Genomic DNA, 19,454 nt, shown 5'->3' with positions numbered 1-19,454 from the left:
TCAACAAATTCACTGCAACATCAATATAATATTCAATGATATGTTTCATCAAAATAGAAATAACAATCCTATTATTAATATAGAACAACGAAGGAAACTGAAGAGCCCACAGAGGTTCAGAGAAAGAAGGACACAGCTGGAGGCATCTCCCTCCCTAGTGTCAAACTGTATCACGGAGCTGTAGTAACCACAACAGTGAGGAACTGGCACAAACACAGACACACAGACGAGAGTAACAGCACAAAGAGCCCAGAAATAAGCCTGCATGGCTGTGGTCAGTTAATTCATGAAAATGGGGACAAGGACATACAAAGAGGGAGGGACACTCACCTAAGTAAATATTGCCAGGAAAACGGGATACCATGCACCAAAGAACGTCACTGGTCACCATCTCCACTGTGCACAAAACTAACCAAAACCCCACAGTTTCCCACATCAACTTCATTCTGAGGTTCCTTTGAAGATAGAACACCCCTGAGCAGTCAGCTGCACACAGGAAGCTTCTCCCCAACTTGTCCTTTTCCTTTCCTATTGCGGCTCCTCACTAATGATGCCTGAGAAAACTCAGCCTGAGACAGCATGGACATAGCCCCATTGTCTAGAAGCTAAAGCCCGGATGGTCGTGAGGAAATCAAGCCCCTGCCAGCTGTTCAAAGGGCCAGGTCCGTGGGCAGAATGCACCGGTGCCCGTGGGTCAGAGAGATGGGTTTGGCGCCCCCCCTGTGGGCCATCAGAGAAGTTTGGGGAATGCTAAGCTCACAAAACCCAGAGACCTCATCCAGGACACAGTTCTGCTCTATGTAGTGCCTTTGGAAATCCAAAATGAAACAGAACCAAGTATCTCACTATGTTGTCTCAAAAAATGGTTAAGGGACGATTGATTTTAAAACATATAGAATGAAGAGAACATAGACACAAACTTTACAAGTGACAGTAAAATTCACTCAAAATTGCCCATAGACAAATTTAAATGACAAAACTAAAAATTTTTAAGGGAAATGGGAGAAAACCTGTAAGACCTTGGGCCTGGTGATGCATTTTAACACACAACACCAAATGACTATCTACAAAATAATATGAAATACTACTAACACAGGCTTTATAAAATCATATGCTTCTACTCTGTGAAAGGCCTTATTCATAAAGCCAAAAGACAAACCACAAACTGGGAGAAAGTATTTGCAAAACACAGTGCACACTCATGTCAAGGGGAGCAGAGTATGCCACTCCCAAAATAGGTCTGTAGCCTAATGACTATTTCAGCCTGATTAATTTTTTTAAAGACTCTCAGAAAACTGAGCATAGGTTGCCCTTTTGTGAGAGGCATTTTCATTTCTTACAGGAATCTCCATTTGTAAGGGTGTGTTCCTCTTTCTGTACCAGATAAAGGATCCTCAGGTAACTTATCAATGGAAAAGTCCTGTCTTAAATCTGAGTATCAACCATATCATGTTTATTGTGCTTTGCATGACACCCTGACATAACTGGCTTCCTCCCTTCCTCAAGTCTACCTTTTGCTATTAGCTAAACATGCTATTTAAGGGGATGGCTCTGGCCATTTCTGGGAGTGATTCAGTGTTCCTGGGTATCTCTCAAGTGTACAGGAGGTATACTGTTATTAAACCTCTTTGTTTTTCTCTTCTTAATCTTTTATTGCAGAGGGGATATCAACCAAGATCCTAGCAGGGTAGAGGAAAAATTTTTTTTCCTTCCATACACATGCAATGGAATACTGTTTACCAATGGAAAGAAATGAACTACCAATCTATGCAAAGACATGGGAGAATCTTACATATATAATGCTAAGTGTGCAAACAAAATTAATTAATAAATAATAATAATAATAATAATAATACAGGAAACTGCAAATAGGAAAAGTGTTTATTTGGGGTTTTAAGAATTGCATTTGGGGAACACAGATTCAGGTAATTCTTAGAGTGATCCAGGTAAGAATAAGAGTACAGAGGCTTATAAAGACAAAAGTCCAGGACATTGTTAAACTTGACTGGCCATAACTGTGATGGACTCTGATGTGGATCAAAAAATATTTGTCCTTAAGAAATCATGATTTGACTTAGGGTAAGCATAAAATACATAGACAGACTGTCATGAATTATTTGAGGCCAAGAGTACAATAAGTAGACAGTTTTCTGGCAGATGTTCTGGGTGACTTCATCAGGTCAAAACATAGGATTTCATTCAGGCTGAGATATAATAGGTAGGTCACAATTTCTGAATGGGCTCCTGGCTCCATCTGACAGAGCTCTCTTATCAATACCAACTCCATGTTGCTTTTCTTTACACAAGTGAAAGAATCAGTCTGGAGGGGCTACATATGCACTGTACGAGCAAATTTATATGTATGTGAAATTTGGGGAAAGGGAAAACTAAGAGATGGTGAACAGATCATGTGGGAGTTTTGAAATATCCCATATAATAATACTTTAGTGACAGACATCTGCCAATATCCATTTGTCTAAACCCATAGTTCTCTATGGCCCAGCAAATCAATTAAGTAATCAAGTAAGCGGTAGTGTCACAGGATGGAATACAGGATGTAATGAAGAATCTGTCTTAGAAATGTATGAAAACACTCACTGATGCTGGTGGAGCAAAAGGTGCCAGCCTCAGTAACTGCAGGAATAAACAGAATGTGTAGACTAAAGGGAAAAAGTACTGCATAGAATGTATAAAGTTCCATCTCACAGGAGTAGGAGCTAAAAATGGTGAAACCACTGATCTGGAATAGAATGAGAAATAAATTAGATGGAAGATGGTGGAAACAAGGATTCTGTCTGAGTGGGAGTTACACATAAGCAGGGGGAGATGTACACTGTCCATGTGATAATGGATCATGTTGGAGGCATCAGTATAAACTCATCTTTGGCTTATGAATACAGACAGTCCCACATAGACATCTTTATAATTATAATCTCTATAATTAGGAGTATATACTATTGTTGAGGGGGAAATTGAGTGTCCCATTGCTTTGACCACTTTCTAAGTAACTTAAATTTAAAACAATCACTGTGCTTGTGACAGATTTGGGGGTCAGTGCAACAACAATACACATCAGTGAGAAGACATGCATACATTTCCTTGCATTGTCACCCAAGCATATTTACCTCCCATATGCAAGTTCTTAATACCATTCTCTAATAAAAGGAATCAGGACTCTTTGAAAAAATGGCTTACACTAGGACTGAGAGTCAGTATATGAGCCAGGATAATCTTGAATCTTGTATCAGAAAGTAAGGAAGTATCAGGAAAAGAAAAACCCCCAAAGATGGAATGATCTCAAAGGAAACAGGAGCCAATGAAAGAATTCTCAATAGCCAAAGCAGGAATAAACTGAGCAACCAAAATCTGTAGTGCTGGATTATAACCAAAAGATTAAAATAGCTGTCCAGGTATCTACAATGGTGAAGTTACATGATGACATAGGTGTTTTGTTTTTTTTTTAATAAATGGAATTGAATAGAAAACTCCTATGGAGAAGAATTCCTAATAATCCATGACATCCACCAAGGAAGTGGAGCTAAAGCCCCCTATCCTAAAGTGTAGGTTCCACATAGTGACCTCCTTCTGTTTAGATCAGAAGCAAAAGTCTGAGATCCCACTGCTGGGCATGTATCCAGAGCAACCCTCTAATGTGAAAAGACACATGCACTGACTGATTTTTTTTTTTTTTTTTTTTACCACAGTGGGCAACATTAAATTGGAGGGAAAAAATTGTGTTTTCAACAAATGTTGCCAGGCAATTGTCTATCTAGTGAAATTTTTTCATTTCCAAGAGAAATGAAATTGGGTCCTTGCTTCATACCACATGCAAAATTAACTCAAGATACATAAAAAGCTTAAATTTAAAGAGTGGTACAGTGACAATCAGCCCTCATCTGCTGATTCTACATTTGCAGAATCACTCACCTTCAGATAAAAAATAATAATAATTTGAGAACGTTCCATAAAGAAAAACTTGAATTTGTGGCATGCCAGAAACTATTTAAATAACATTATATTTTCTTCACAATTATTTACATATCATTTACATTGTATTATTTATTATAAGTGATCTAGAGATGATTTTAAGTATACAGGAAGCTGTGCTTAGATTATTTGCAAATACTACACTATTTTATATAATGGACTTGAGCATCGACAGATATTTAGTATCCACAGGGCGTCCTGGAACCAATACCTCACACATAGGGATGGAAGCTGTATAAACTCTCAAAGAAACAATGGCGATAAGTCATCATGACCTTGGATTTAGCAGGTTTTTTTAGATCTGATAGCAAACACAAGCAAGGAAACAAAAAAAAATAAATTGCCTTTCCTCAAAATTAAAGACTTTTGTACATCAAAGATGTTATCCAGAAACTGAAAACACAGTACACAAAATCAAAGAAAATATTTGCACATTATATACTTGAAAAAAAATTGATCAAGAATATATCTAGAACTTTTACAACTCATAAAAAGACAAAACAAACCCACTTTTTAACATGGTAAAAGGACTTAAATAGACCCTTCTCTATACGTAAACTAAAAAAAATGTACAGTATATTGTATATATGTATTTACATGCAATATAAGGTATATGTGCAGTCAAACAGTAATAATTCTACCTAATAAAATTGAAAAATGAAAAAACACCAATAAATAAAGTTAGATTAAAAAAATTTTTAAATAGACCCTTTTTTAAAACATTTTTTATAATCATTTTGCAATGTTGTGTCAAATTCCAGTGTAGAGCACAATTTTTCAGTTATACATGAACATATATATATTCATTGTCACATTTTTTTCTCTGTGAGCTACCATAAGATCTTGTATATATTTCCCTGTGCTATACAGTATAATCTTGTTTATCTATTCTACAATTTTTAAATCCCAGTCTATCCCTTCCCACCCTCCCCCCTAAATAGACCCTTCTCCAAACAACACAAATAGTCAACAAGCACATGAAAAGATGTTAAAAATCTGTCGTGATGGAAATGCAAATTAATGCCATATCATTTCAAGCACAGTAGAATCCCTGCAATCAAGAAAACTAAAAACAACAAATATTGACAATAATGTAGAGAAACTGAAACCTTAAAACGTTACTCGAAAAATTGGGAAATGGCACAACACATGTGTACAGTCTGCCATTTCTTCAAAAAGATAAAAATACAGTTACCTTATGGGTCAACAACTCCACTCCTAGATACAGACCCCAAAGCATTAAAAACAGGTGTTTGAACAAAAATAATTATATACAAATATTCATAGCAGCACTATTCGCAATGGCCCAAAAGGTAGAACAGTTGAAATGTCCATCAAAGGCTAAACAGATAAACAAATAGGGTACACCCATAAACTGCCATATTATTCTGACATATAAAGGAATACAATGGTGCAACCATGGTTGAGAATCATATGGTAGTTCCTCAAAAACTTAAGCACGGGGTTAGCATGTGATCCCATCAATTCCACTTCAGGGTATATATTCAAAATATTTGAAAGCAGGAACTGGAACAGAAATGGGTATACCCATATTCATAGTAGCACTAATCACAACAGCAAAAGGTGGGAGCAATTCAACTGTCCATCAGCAGATGAATGGATAAACAAAATGTGGTGTATACACAATGGGATACTACACAACCTGAAAAACTAAGGAAATTATGACATATGCTACAACATGGACAAATATTGAAATCACTATGCTAAGTGAAGTAAGCCAGACACGGAAGGACGAATGTTATATGATTCCACTTATATAAGGCATCCAGGGAAGCCAAATTCAGAGACAGAAAGAATGTCATTGCCAGGGGCTGAGGGGAGTTAGTGTTTACTGGATACAGAGTTTCGCTTGGGGAAAATGAGTAAGTTTCTGGCGATGGATGGTGAGTTCTCTGTACAACAATATGAATTTAGTTAATACCATAGACTGTATATTTAAGTGGTTTAAATGGTAAGTGCTATGTTCTGTATTTTTAATGACAATGAAAAATGTGAATGAATCACTAATGATATGTGTTACAACTTGGATTTAGATTGAAAATATTCTAAGTGAAAGAAGCCACACAGAAGAGGCCACCCAGATCATACTCATCTCGTGCACTTTAATCCATTAAGATTTTGAAAAAGAGGGAAACTCTCAGTAATAGTTTCAGAAAAAGAAAACTGGCACAGAATGGAAGAAAGGATTCCTATAAGTTGGGGCAAAGGGGAAGGGCTGAAGTGGGCCTGTGGATGGGGTTACAAGATGAACCATAATATTTCTTCATTTGGGGTTTATGTGCTGGTTCCCTGGGAGAGTATCCCAGTTTTAGGTAAAACCCACTGGAGTATTTTATGTGAGGTGGCAAATGTGAGTACTGCGTAATGCTATTTAAAGTACTTAATACGTTTAAAATTACTAGAAACTAAATTACTTTTGAAAACAACCATGTCAATGCCACACCGAAAAAGCAGAGAAGACATCAGATTTCCTTATAGAGGCCAACCCTTAACCTGGTCCAGTTCAACCAAAGTGCTGATGCTAATTGCCCTTGTAGGAGTCCAAAGGTAATTCAGAGGCACTGTGGGAAGATTAAGAGCTACTGTGTTTTAGGTGCTGTGGATGACCTGGATGGAGTCCAAACAGGGCAATTTCTGATTTCTAGTTTTCCACATCAAGCCATCGAAAAACTGTTAGGACTAATGAATGATTTCAGTAAAGCCACAAGGTACAAAATCAAAACACAAAAATCAGTTGTCTTTCTATACATTAATAGTGAAACATCAGAAAGAGACTTTTTTTTAAATACCATTTACAATTGCATCCAAAAAATTACCTAGGAATACATTTAATCAAGGATGTGAAAGACCTGCACACTGAAAATTCTAAGACACTAAGGAAAGAAACTGAACAGACAGAAATAAATGGAAAGATACCCTCTGCTCACGGACAGAAAGAATTAATATGGTTAAAATGTCCATTCTACCCAAAGCAGTGCTCAAACTCAAAGCAACCCTCGTCAAATCACTATGCCCTACACCAGAAAATAACAGAACACTGTGAATTGACTATACTTCAATAAAGTAAAGTAAACTTCAGTTGCATTTTTCACAGAAAAAGAACTAACTTTCCTAACATTGGTGTGGAAACACAAAGGACCCTGAACAGCCAAAGAGATTCTACAGAAGGGAAACAGGCTGGAGGCATCTCCTTCCCAGACTTCACACTGCAGTAGGAAACTAAAGTCACCAAAAAGTGTGGAATTGGCACAGCAACAGGGACATGGACCAGAGAGAGCCCAGAAATAAACCTATAGGTATGTGGTCAGTAAATTCACAAGGAAGGAGCCAGGAACCAGCACCAGGGAAAGGACGGACCCCTCAACAAAAGGCACTTGGAAAATAAGACACCAGACACCAAAGAAGGACACGACACACTCTACACCACACACAAAAACTGACTAAAACCCAGTTTCCCACATCCAGCCCTTCCTCTCCTAGGGCCTCTGAGGAGGGACTCCCCTCAGCAGTCAGCCCCTCACAGGAAACTTCTCACTTTTCCTTCCTCCTCACATTTTCCTTCAGTGCAGCACCTCCTGTCGGGTGCTGAGGAGACTGGGCTCCCGTCAGCAGGGACATAACCCCCTGTTGTCCTGAAGCCCCAGCAGGTACAGAGGAGACCTGGCTCCAGTCTGCTGTGGAGGAAGCCAAGTCCTTGGGCAGAATGCATGTCTGTTCCCGCCACAGGTCTGGGAGGCAGGCTCTGGACCCAGCTGCTCCCGCAGCCAGAGGTGGAGGGGGGAGGTATGCCCTAAGGGCAGCTCTGCTCAGTCCACTACACTGTGGACAGGAGGGCGGGAACCAAGCCACCCTCACAGCCACTTTGTGCTTATCTTTTGGATTTCTGAATAAGGAGGCCCCGCCCCAAGGGCAGTTGTGCTGAATCCTTTAAACTGGAAATTCAAACTGAAATATAGCCAAATATCCATAACTTCTCCAGACAGTTAAGAAACAATTAACTGGAAGCCATAAGGAATGATGTGAATGGAGACACAAACTTTAAAACTTAAAACAAATTCACTCAAATGTATTCATACACATTTAAAATAAAAAATATCAGAATTATACAAATAAACCAAAAAATATCTACATGACCTTGGATTTGGTCAAGCAGATTATGATCTTTGAGTTTTATCACACTACACAAAAAGCCAACCCACAAAAAAAAAAAAAAAATTAATATTAGGGACTTTATAAAAGATTTCTACTCAGAAAGACCTTATTCAGAAATCCAAAAGGCAAGCCACAAACTGTGAGAAAACTATTTACAAAACACATAGATGATAAATGATCTGGACTCATAATATACAAAGAACTCCAAAATAAAAATGGGTAAAGAGCTGAATAGACACCCAGCAATAAAAGATGGAGTAAATAAGCATACCAAAAAAATGCTCAACATCACATACAATTAGGGAATGATAACTTAAAATCACAAGATATCACAGCACACCTATTAGGACCACTAAACCCCACAAGTACAATCCCATTGCTGGTGGTGAGAAACAACAGGCACCCTCCCTCATTGCCAGTGGAATGCATACACAGCCACTAACAGATCTGCTGTAACCCACCTGCCGCTACTCGGCCTCTCCCCTTCCTCCCTGGACCCCTCTCCCAGGCCAGATGTATCTGTCCAACTACTGCGTCCCCCCTCACCTTGGGGCTGACAGGCCCCTCACAGGACTGTGATCCTGCCACTCTCCACACCCCAAGAGGCAGCCTCACCCTCCCTGGTTGCTAAGCCCAGACACCTGGGGCCTCCCAGTCTCCCACTTTCCTTGTGCATCAGTAGCTGTCAGCTCCTCCTCCAGAGCCAGTCCCCACAGGACTCCCCCTCTACAGCCCTGGCCCAAGCCTGATCTTGTGCCTGCCATCAGGCCTTGACAAAGATCCCACCTCCACGGTGCATCTCACATCCCGTCCCAACATGGACTTTCTGAAGCATCAGTGAGATGGTGACTCTCTCCTACTGTAATCCCCCGAAGTTCCCCCACTTTGGCTGGGCTGTCTGCTGGAAGGGACATTCACTGAGGCTATGAGTGTCCCCAGCACCCCTGCTAGGGTACTGGCTCTTGAGTTCCCTGACACTGAGCACCTCAGCAGGTCAGGTGACCCAGCCTGAAACCCCAGAACGGCTCACCTCAAGAGAGGGCTGGCACAGTGGCTGCTCCATTAAAGAGAGAAGAGAAGGGATCCCCAGCTGGCATACAAACACTCCTCCTTTGTCTTTACTGTTCAAAATCAAATCCCTTTCTCCATAAGGGTGAGAAGTTGATCTGTGAGCTAAGTTCCCACTTCTCCAGTCTTTGACCACTGAATAAAGCTTGTGCTGCATTCGTATCAGCTTCAGTCTTGTCTTTTGGCTACACGAACCTGAACTAGCATCTATTCTACACTTTCTTTTAATTATTTTAATTCTTGTCCTTTTACCAATAACAAGCATTATTGAAAATAACCTCCTGAAATGAAAGGTCTTTCTCGTATATTTATTAGCCTGGTCTTATAAACAGTAAAAGGAGGACACATCTCCCTGAGAGTCCAGTAAGAAGCTCCAGCTCTGCCTTCAGCTTCCAAGGTTGAAATTCCACTTAAACTATTCCCTGAACAACTTTCTTAACTTGTTGCTTGAGTGCTGTCTACAAGTACAACGAAGTGTGAGAAAATGACACCATAAAAACGAACATCACTGTGTACCTTGTGCATTACGTGCCCTTCTACATATACAAGTACAATACAGACGTTTTATCATATGTAATACTGACGTGTATAACCATGAATTAATTATCTAATCCATGCTCATAAGCATGCACGTCAGCCTATTGCTATTACAGGACACATCAAACAGTTCAATCCATATTGGATTCCAGTCCCTACAAATATTCACAGGGGTAATTGAATTGATTGATATTACATGAACAAATGTTTACTAATCATTTAGTAAACTAATTTTACTAATCAATTAGTAAACTAATGTTTACTAATCATACTACCACACAGAGTCCAAACATTTCCAGTCAACATGCTTATCATAACCAATAACCAGTGCTTAATCATCAAGCCTGGATAAGCCATCAGCCCGCCCACAAACGTGCCTCTCTCCTCATTCCAGGACCATGATCCATGGGGATTTCTGTAAATGAACTATAACTGGCATCTGGTTCTTACTTCAGGGCTCTCTCACCTAAAACTGCCCACTTTCCCCCTTAAATAAGACATCTCAATGGCATTTTTCACAAAAATAGAACAAACCACCGTAATATTTGTGTGGACCCACAAAGGACCCCAAATAGCCAAAGCAACCCTGAAAAAGGAGAACAAACTGGAGGCATCTCCCTCCCTGACTTCACACTATACCATGAAGCTACAGTCACAAAAGAAGCACAGAATTGTCATAAAAACAGGGACGTGGACCAGAGGGACAGAACAGCGATTCCAGAAAAAAAACCCAAGGCAGATGAGGTCAGTTAAGGTATGACAAAGGGGCTCAGACACACCAAGGGGAAAGGACGGTCCCCATAGGAAGCAGTGCTGGGAAACCTGGACACCACATGCCATCTGCACTGCACACAGAACTGATAAAACCTGGTTTTCCACACCAAGCCCTTCCTGGTCATATGAAGCCCACCACCCCCCACCCAAGCCATCAGCCATGCACAGGGAGCTTCTCCCCACCTTTCCTCACCTATTCCTCCCAGCAATGCCTGGGTCATCGGGAAAATCAGCTCCTGGCCACATGGACGCTGCCCTGTGTGGTCCTGAAGCTGCAGCCTGGGTGGGTCCCAAGGAGATTGAGCTCCTGCTGCATAGACAATGACCAGCCGCGCGACCCAACCTGCAGCCCTGGCGGTAAATGAGACAAACTCCTCTCAGCTGCGAACAGAGCCAAGTCCGCATGGAATGCGCATGCGCTGTGGGTCAGCGATGCAGCTCAGCGACCCTGTGGTCAGTGTGGAAGGTGCAGGCCCCATTCACAGTTCGCTGGAGACCACACCCCCTGCTGGGGGAACTGCTGAATCCATTTAACTGTGGAAATTCAAACTGAAATGGGGACAATATCCCTTACTTCTCCAAAACAGTTAGGGAACAATTAATGGGGACCATATGGAATGAAATGAATGCAGATGCAAACTTTACAACTTACACCAACATTACTCAAAATTATTCATAGACAAATTTTAAATGCAAAACTATTCAAAATTACAGAAGAAACCAGAAGAGAATCAATATGAGCTTGGATTTGGTCATGTAGATCATGAGCTTTGAGTTTTAACACAACACAAAAAGGCATTCCAGAAAGAAAATCAAGGAATATTGTTGCTGAAAGATCAGCCCCCATCCCTGATGAGCCAAAGAATTCACAGACAGAGCCTTGGAGATTAGAAGAAAAGAGGCAGTTTTATTACTTTCCTGGGCAAAGGAGACACAGCAGGCTAGTCCCTTCAAAACTGTGACCCCACCTTGGGGATAGGGTAGGGTGGTTATACAGCCATACTCAAACAAAGCATTAATAACAATCAACAGAATCATTTTCTCATCAGAAGACTTGGAATGGTGTCATGATGCCTCCAGGCAACCAATTCTATAGAGGCCAGTGGTTGTCACTTTTTCAATCTCTATCTCATGAGCACTCAAGGTGTGGTCTTCTTAGTATATAGCCTACTTTGTAAGGTTACAGTTCTGTGATCTTCTCCTTGGAGACTCAGAGTCCAAGCATGACTGTAGCTTTTGATTACTGGAATAAAGCAGCAACAGTGAGATCAATAGCTTTAGTTTTAACAGTGGGCCTGGAACTGTGAGTAGCAACCGGTCAGTCAGGTCAGTTGACTATTTTAAGGGCAAGCATAAGAATTAGCAATCTGTTAGCCTAAGTGTGGCCATTTTATTAATACTCCTGCAATATCATGAGCTTTATAAAATTAAAGACATCTACTTGTGAAAGACCTTATTCAGAAAATCTAAAGGCAAGCCACAAACTGGAAGAAAGAGTTAAAACACATCAAATAAAGGATTTGTCTCAAAATATATAAAGAACTCTAACACAAACAACTCCATTAAAAATAGGAAAAGATCTAAATGGGCATCTGCCCAAAGAAGATACACAGATAGGATACCAAAATATGCCCAGGACTCAGTGGGGAGGGAGGGGATGCAGAAAAAGCACTGGCCCAGCTCAACTCCCTGAGTCATATGTGACCCTGGACTGGTCCTGTCCTTCTGGGAGGCCACAGAGAGATGGAGATGGAGGAAGGGGAAGAGGGCCAGTTATGCTTAAACCTAACTCTAGCCCTGACCCCTCTCACCATCTTCATTTGACATGGTCTAGGAAGTCCCAGCCATAGTAAATAGATGAAAAAAAGAAAAGAAATCAGATGGCTGATGAAAAAGTAAATTTGTCACTGTTTGTAGATGACATGATACTCTGTATAGAAAATCCTGAAGATGACACACAAAAACAAACAGAACTCATCAGAAAATTCAATCACGTTGCAGGATACAAAATTAACCTACAGAAATTGGTTGCATTTCTACACACTCACAACAAACTAGCTAATGAGAAATTAAGAAACCACCAACACCGACAATGACCTTTACCAAACTACAATACCCAGGAGCACACCCGACCCAGGAGGCACGGACCTGCACTCAGACAGCCAGGAGGCACTGATGAAAGAAACCAAAGATGACACAGACAATGGGAAGATACACTGTGCTCATGGATTGGAAGAAATTGTACTGTTAAAAGGATCCCACGCTCCAAGGCAATCTAGAGATTTGATGACAGTCCTAGCAAAATACCAACAGAATGTTTCAGAGAACCAGAACAAAGGACTCTAAACTGTGTGTGGAAACACAAAAGAACGTGAATAATCAATACAATCTTAAGAAAGAAGCACAAAACTTTCATATCATGACCACTGCTGTCAAACTCTACCACACGCTCCCTGATGTCAAACCCTACTACAAACCAAGAACCATCAACACAGTATGCTATTGGCACAAAAGAAATACACATAAATACACAGAACAGAATTAAGAGGCCAGAAATAAACCCATGCTTGTGTGGTCAATTCATCTATGATGAAGGAGGTGAGAATATACAACAGGGAAAAGACAGCATCTTCCATAACTGGTGTTGGGAAAACTGGACAGCTACATGCACAGGAATCAAACTGGAATCCTTCCTCATTCCATCTACAAAAACAACCTCAAAATGAACCAAATACCTTAGTGTAGGACCTGAAGCCATAAAACCCCTCGAAGAAAACAAAGACAGTAAGTTCTTTCACATCAGTCTTAACAATAATCTTTTGGCTCTGTCTCCTCAAGCAAGAGAAACAAAAACAAAATAAACCAATGGGACACCATCCAACTGAAAATCTTTTGATAACAAAAGAAACCATTCACAAAATGAAAAGGCAGCCTACTGAATGTGAGAAAATATTCACAAAAAAATGCATCTGAAAGGGATTTATATCCAAAACAGACCAACAAAAAACTCACATAACTCAACCACCAAAATATATTTAAAAAAGAAAAACACTAGTAAAAAAAAAAATTGGGAGAGAAGACCAAACATTTTTCCACAGTATACAGATGGCCAACAGACACATGAAAGGATGATCAATATCGCTCATCATCAAAGAAATGCACATCAAAACCACAATGAGATGATCTCCCCACACCTGAAAGAATGGCTATCACCCAAAAGGCAACGAATGACAAGCACCGGTGAAGATGTGGAGAAAAGGAAACCCTCATGCACCTTTGTTGGGAACATCCATTGTTACAGCCACTGTGGCAAACAGTATGAAGGCTCCTCAAAAAATTGAAAATAGAACTATCATATGCTGCAGGAATTACACTCGGGGGTATCTTTCTGTGTGTAAAATATATTTTTTAGACACACACACACACACAGTGGAAAATGACTCAGCCATAAAAGAGAATGAACTCTTGCAACAACATAAATGGACCTATAGGATATTGAGTGAGATATGTCAGACAGAGAAAGAGAGAGATCTTTTGGTGTCACTTTTATGTAGAATCTACACAGCAGAACAAATGAACAAACAGGAAAACAGAAATGGACTCATAGATCCCAAGAACATGCTGGTGGTTGCAGAGGAGAGAGGGTTGGGGGCATGAGTGCAACAGGTGAGAAAGATTGACACACACAAACTTCCAGTCACATAACAAATGTCACAGGGATGTCATGTGCAGCATAGGGAATAGAGTCCATAACACTCTGCTAACATTGTATGGTGACCAGTGGTAACTAGACTCACTGTGGTCATCATTTGGCCACGTATAGAAATACCAAATCACTATGTTCTATACCAGAAAACTAATACTGAAGAAGGATTAATAAAATGGCCACACTTAGGCTAACGGATTGCTTATTCTTATGCTCGCCCTTAAAATGGTCAACTGACCTGACTGACCACTTGCTACTCACAGTTCCAGGCCCATTGTTAAAACTGAAGCTATTGACCTTACTGTTTCTACTTTATTCCAGTAAGTGAAAGTAATAATAAAGCTTGATCTCTGGGTCCTTCTCCAAGGAGGTCACAGGATGTTAACCTTACAAAATAGCCTGAATTACCAAGAAGACCACACCTTATGAGATAAAGAGATCTAACAGCTGGCCTCTATGGAATTGGTCACCTGGAGGCATCAAGTCCTCATTCTAAGTCTTCTGATGAGAAAATGATTCTGTCACTTCTTATCAATGCTTTATTGTTTGAGCTATGGCTATATAACCACCCCACCCCATCTCCAAGGTGGGTTCACAGTTTTGAAGGCACTATCCTGCTGTGAGTCCCCTTTGCCTGACAAAGCAATAAAATTGCCTCTTTTCTTCTAAGGTCCAAGAACTTGTCTCTGGGTTATTTGGCTCATCAGTGACGGGGGCTGATCTTTCGGCAACAATACTGCCCATCAGTTATACATCAATTTTTTTTTAAAGAAGAAGGAAAAACACTATTTTTAAAATAAGAAGAATGTAAGAGATAAAAAGCAGATGTCACATAAAACTTTAAAAGGATGCAGGGTGAAAAAAACATGATGTCGGCTGACGTTCCACTCCCATGGCCCAGAAAACTTGAGGACTTGAAGAGGAGCAGCCATGGGATACTACTGGAATGTGTGTTTCTTTGTTTAAAGAGGCTTCTTTTTTTTAAGCAGTTTTGAGCTCACAACAAAGTTGGGCAGGGTACAGAGAGGTCCCATATGCCCACGATCTGCTCTTGCTGCTCCCCCTGAAACAGGAAGGGGGCAGGGCACAGCCATTCAAGGAATGCTACAGCAATTAATATCAAAATGGTGAAAGATTCAACCCCCAGTAGGCCTTGAGGCTCAGGATGATGAGAGATTTAACTTCTAGCAGATCTTGAGCTTCATTATATGCCCACTGTAATATAAGCATGGTGAATAACATGCCCACAGGCACCATGGCAGGCCCAAGGCTGGGCGCAAAAGGTCAGAGTGGGAAATGGCCAACTTCCTGGGAATCCCAGCCCTTTCCCCAGGCTACTTAGACTGGCCCTTCCACTTATTAGCACATGAAGCCACTGAGCCCATAAAAACTGGCACCACAGTTCCTCGCCACAGCTGCCTCTCTCCATTCGGAGGTGGAGATGGACCACGCTCTGTCTATGGTGTGTGTACCTACTTTTAATCTGAGCACCTAGCCCCCACACCTCGTGGCCTTTCTCCTGCCTTTCAATACACCTCTCTGAATAAATCTACCTTTACTCAACTGTGGCTCGATCTTGAATTCCTTCCTGCACAAAGCCAAGGACCCATACTTGGTGGGGCATGTCCCAAGGGCTCAACCGAAGCCTGGGACACAGCCCTTCTCATGCCCCACATTCGTTTTTCCTGCATCACCCCCATTCCCACCCCCAAACCCCAGACACACACACAGGTTCTCAGAGCCTCCTACCCCCCAACTATCCTATTAGCATTCTGTGTGTTGGTCACGACTGCTGAATCTACATGGAGACATCATGATCACCAAAGTCCAGAGTTTACATCAGAGTTCACTCCTGGTGATGTACAACCTATGGGTTCTGGCAAACGCATCTCACCATGAATGTATCACACCACATAGTTTCACTGCCTTAAAAATCCTCTGTGCTCAACCAATTAAGGATGTTGAGTTATGCTGTGTGAACAGAAAATACTGCAAGCCATACCAGTAAAAGAATGCTGAAGATCTCAAGTCATCAGCCACTGCCACCACCCCCAGAGTGAAGATAAGCCTGCAGCTAGGCCTCATCAGCCTGAGGGGACTTAAAATATGAAAGGACAGCATACTGGCCCTAGATAGCTAGATGCTTGTTGAAGGAATAATTTCAGTAAGCCCAAATGTTTGCTCCCTCCCGTACACAGAACAGTGCTAAATTCTTTAACTTGAGATATCTGGCTTTCTTCAGTTAACAAGCAATCTTTTAATGTTCTTACTACCTGATCTTTGTTGTAAAATTTCTATATATCTTAGCTCCTCCCCCATCTCTCTGGCGCACTCCCTCAGAGCAATCTGAGAGGCTGTCACCCCTGCTCCAGTCCTCCCGCCAAGTAAAGCATAACTCTCAACTTTTAGGCTGTGCATTTATTTCATTCGACAGTTGCTAACGTACACAACTTTAATTTTGTTTAACAGTATCTCCCAAAATAAACTTTATTGCCTCCCCGAGAAAAAGGATTCTAAACAAAGATAAAATGCAGGGCATGGTCAGGAAAACATATGTGACTGGAAAATCCTTTGTTAAGACAGCAGAAATATCAAAGTGGTGCCTCAGAGGACATCACACAATGCAGTCAGACAAAAATCTCATTAAAAAGACCCACTCATATCAAATAAAGCGTTCTAAGTAGCTAGCTGAATATTCTTAAAGACTGTAGACTGTCAACTTTCAATTTGCAAACACAAGCAATTCTGAATTTTTTCACACAACAGAATTCTGAATTTTTCATACAACAGAAGACACAAGATACATCAAAATGTTGAAATATTAGACTCTGTTGCCCCAGGTTCATACCCCTGCCTCTCCCTTGAGTGGAACCCAATTACTCTTATCTAAGTTTCAGGAGGAAGCTGCATAGAGAAAAGCACAAAAACTGATTAGAACAGACTAGGGTCCAAGACTGCAGAATATAAGACTTCCAGCCCACCTTGAGCCTTAGTACACGTTCATTGTAATATATTAGCATGCTAAATGACACACCCAACAGAATCATGCCGGGTTGACAATTCCCATGACAACAACCCAAAACTCCCACACAAGGACTGAAAAGGAGTTGCATCATTGCCAGGTCCAACCACATCCCTGTTAAGACATGAATACTCCTCCCACTCTTTCCAATTTCCACCCACCACATCCTGGCCAGACCCCTTCACACCCTGACCCTGCCCCTTTACTTCGACCCTCCAGTAGAGTTGGTGTCTCCAAGTGAATTGGGTCGACACAAGACTCAGTGACCAGCCAGGGACAGACCAATCCCACATCTGTCTGACAAAGCATCCCTGGAAAAGCTCTGCACTCAAGACAAACCCCTCTACCACCTGCAGAGGGGGACTGTCCTGGATGGGGAAGAGGCTAAAAGAAGTTGAACCTGAACTCTTCATGAGGAGTGTCTAGGATATCCTTGGCTCCCCTTGCTAGATGGGGCCTGCAGACCTTTCGGCTCTTCCTTCTGGTGGCCTCACCTGCAGGCTGCACCTGGGCCGAGTGGGCTGCTATAGGCGAGGGGAGAGACAACGTCAGGACTAAATAGTAACAGAAACAGCGTCCATACAACTCTAACCCCTTTGTAAACACCAACTGATTTACTTCTCAAAATTATAAGGAAAGTACTAACATCACACCCCGCTGAGAATCACAGAGAGACTGACTCCTGTCTCTGCCTGCCTCCTGTCCCAGCCCGAGTTCTGTGAGAGATCCAAGCCTTCTACCTCCCTGCTCCCTGGGGCTTCACTGAGCCATCTCGTATCCCCGCCAACCCTACTGCTCTGGGCTTCCTCTATCCACTCCCTAGGCTCTTCCTCCCCACCCCCTTGAACTAGGCAGTCCTGTATCAACCGGTTCCCAGCTCCTCACCGGTCCTGAGAGCCCGCAGGGCCTCGCTCCACTCAGCTTCCATCTGAGCCCTGTAGTCTCCAAACAAGGAGCGCATCAGCTGCCTCTTCCGGGGCAGGGGGGTTCTTTGGCTGCTCAGGATTCGGATTGCCCCGAGAGCCTGCTCTTCTGCAGATAAAAATAAAGGACTGGTAACCTCCTCTATTCTCTCCTCCAGCTGCCCCACCGCAAAAGAAACAATTCCATCCCCTGGCAGCACCTGCAAGGAAGGCCTAGGACTGTCACTGTTCACCTCCCCCTAATTCTACAGAAGGGCCCCTCACTCTGCTTAGGGTTGGGTCTCTGCGTCTTCAGCCCCAACTCCAGCTGCTCCACGCACCAGGCCAGTTCCCGGGCCAGCTGCTCCGCCTGTGATGGATTGGGGATAAGGGTTGTGAGAGAGCACCAGGACCCCCGCGGCCTCCAGCCCCATCCTACAGGAACGCAAAATGCCCCATCTCACACTCCATCCCTTAGCCCTGCTAATTCGAAACCACACCCACCGGAGGACTCCTACCCAAAATGCAACCAGGGGCTCCACCCTTCCCCACTGAGACCCGCCCTTGCCTGGGCCTCAGCGCTTAGCGGGGCTTCCTCTGCAGCGGGCTTTTCTGAGGCCTTCCCGCCTACATTCGCCACAGAGGCCCCATTCCGGTTTTTCTTCTTCTTATGTTTCTTGGCCCTGGAGGCGGCGTCACTGCACGTAGGCTGCCCTAAGCGGAGACAGACTGGATGGAACCTTACAGTTGAAGGACTCGGGACCCGGGGTCTGCAGGGTGCGCGGGCAGTACCTGGCCCTGGAGCTGCCGATGTCTCCCGAGCAGAATGTCCTGGAGCCTGGAGAAAGGGGGACAGCACGAGGGTCAGGAGGGGTCGCCGATGGCCTAAGACCCCGCCACCGGCGCATCCTCGCCACACCGCTCACCGCCATGTGCCGCAGCAGCCGCGGAAGCCCGCGTAGGGCTTCCAGTCCCACGCTGAATTCCCTCCCCCGGAAACACGTCTGCGTCGCAGCGTTCCGCAGGGCGCGGGCGGGGCTGTGAATGTGGGCGGGGCCCTTTGCGGGCGGGGCCAGGGCTGCCTGGCCAGACCCAGGTCGCACACTCACTGCGCTGTAAAGCTCGGGATGAAAGGACAGCGCCCTAAACAAGGAATGTGCCCTTCAGGCTCACCTTCTCGTAGGGAGGGAAAAGCAGGTAAATACACAACAAACACTGTCACCCAGAGAGGCGTTGTGCATAACAGCGGCTCCAACGCGGCGGGGAGTGGTCAGCAAAGACCTCG

The 19,454-nt window shown here is 42.7% G+C and overlaps 1 protein-coding gene across 1 annotated transcript; it reads right to left on the bottom strand.

Annotated features, from left to right (window-relative positions):
* Positions 1 to 1,863: 1,863 nt before the first annotated feature.
* On the bottom strand, positions 1,864 to 19,202 carry C25H8orf33 (chromosome 25 C8orf33 homolog). The gene is made up of 6 exons (XM_010961209.3): positions 19,096 to 19,202; positions 18,962 to 19,007; positions 18,738 to 18,883; positions 18,455 to 18,539; positions 18,153 to 18,299; positions 1,864 to 17,791 (listed from the first exon to the last, which is right to left on the bottom strand). The coding sequence occupies exons 1-6, from the start codon at positions 19,099 to 19,101 to the stop codon at positions 17,652 to 17,654; spliced, it is 570 nt and encodes a 189-aa protein (XP_010959511.1). The 5' UTR covers positions 19,102 to 19,202; the 3' UTR covers positions 1,864 to 17,651.
* Between the last annotated feature and the right edge of the window lie 252 nt (positions 19,203 to 19,454).

The sequence above is a fragment of the Camelus bactrianus genome, chromosome 25 (assembly GCF_048773025.1).
Source record: "Camelus bactrianus isolate YW-2024 breed Bactrian camel chromosome 25, ASM4877302v1, whole genome shotgun sequence".
NCBI lineage: Eukaryota > Metazoa > Chordata > Mammalia > Artiodactyla > Camelidae > Camelus > Camelus bactrianus.
The sequence above is the reverse complement of the archived record's forward strand: the minus strand, read 5'-3'. Positions and strand labels throughout refer to the sequence as shown.

What these genes read in the sequence shown, in the direction of transcription:
- C25H8orf33 (XM_010961209.3), bottom strand. An exon ending in ATCGGCAGCTCCAGGGCCAG is followed by an intron (nt 18,884 to 18,961) that starts GTACTGCCCGCG and finishes GTCTCCGCTTAG; the next exon opens with GGCAGCCTACGTGCAGTGAC. An exon ending in GAGACCCAACCCTAAGCAGA is followed by an intron (nt 18,300 to 18,454) that starts GTGAGGGGCCCT and finishes TTTTATCTGCAG; the next exon opens with AAGAGCAGGCTCTCGGGGCA.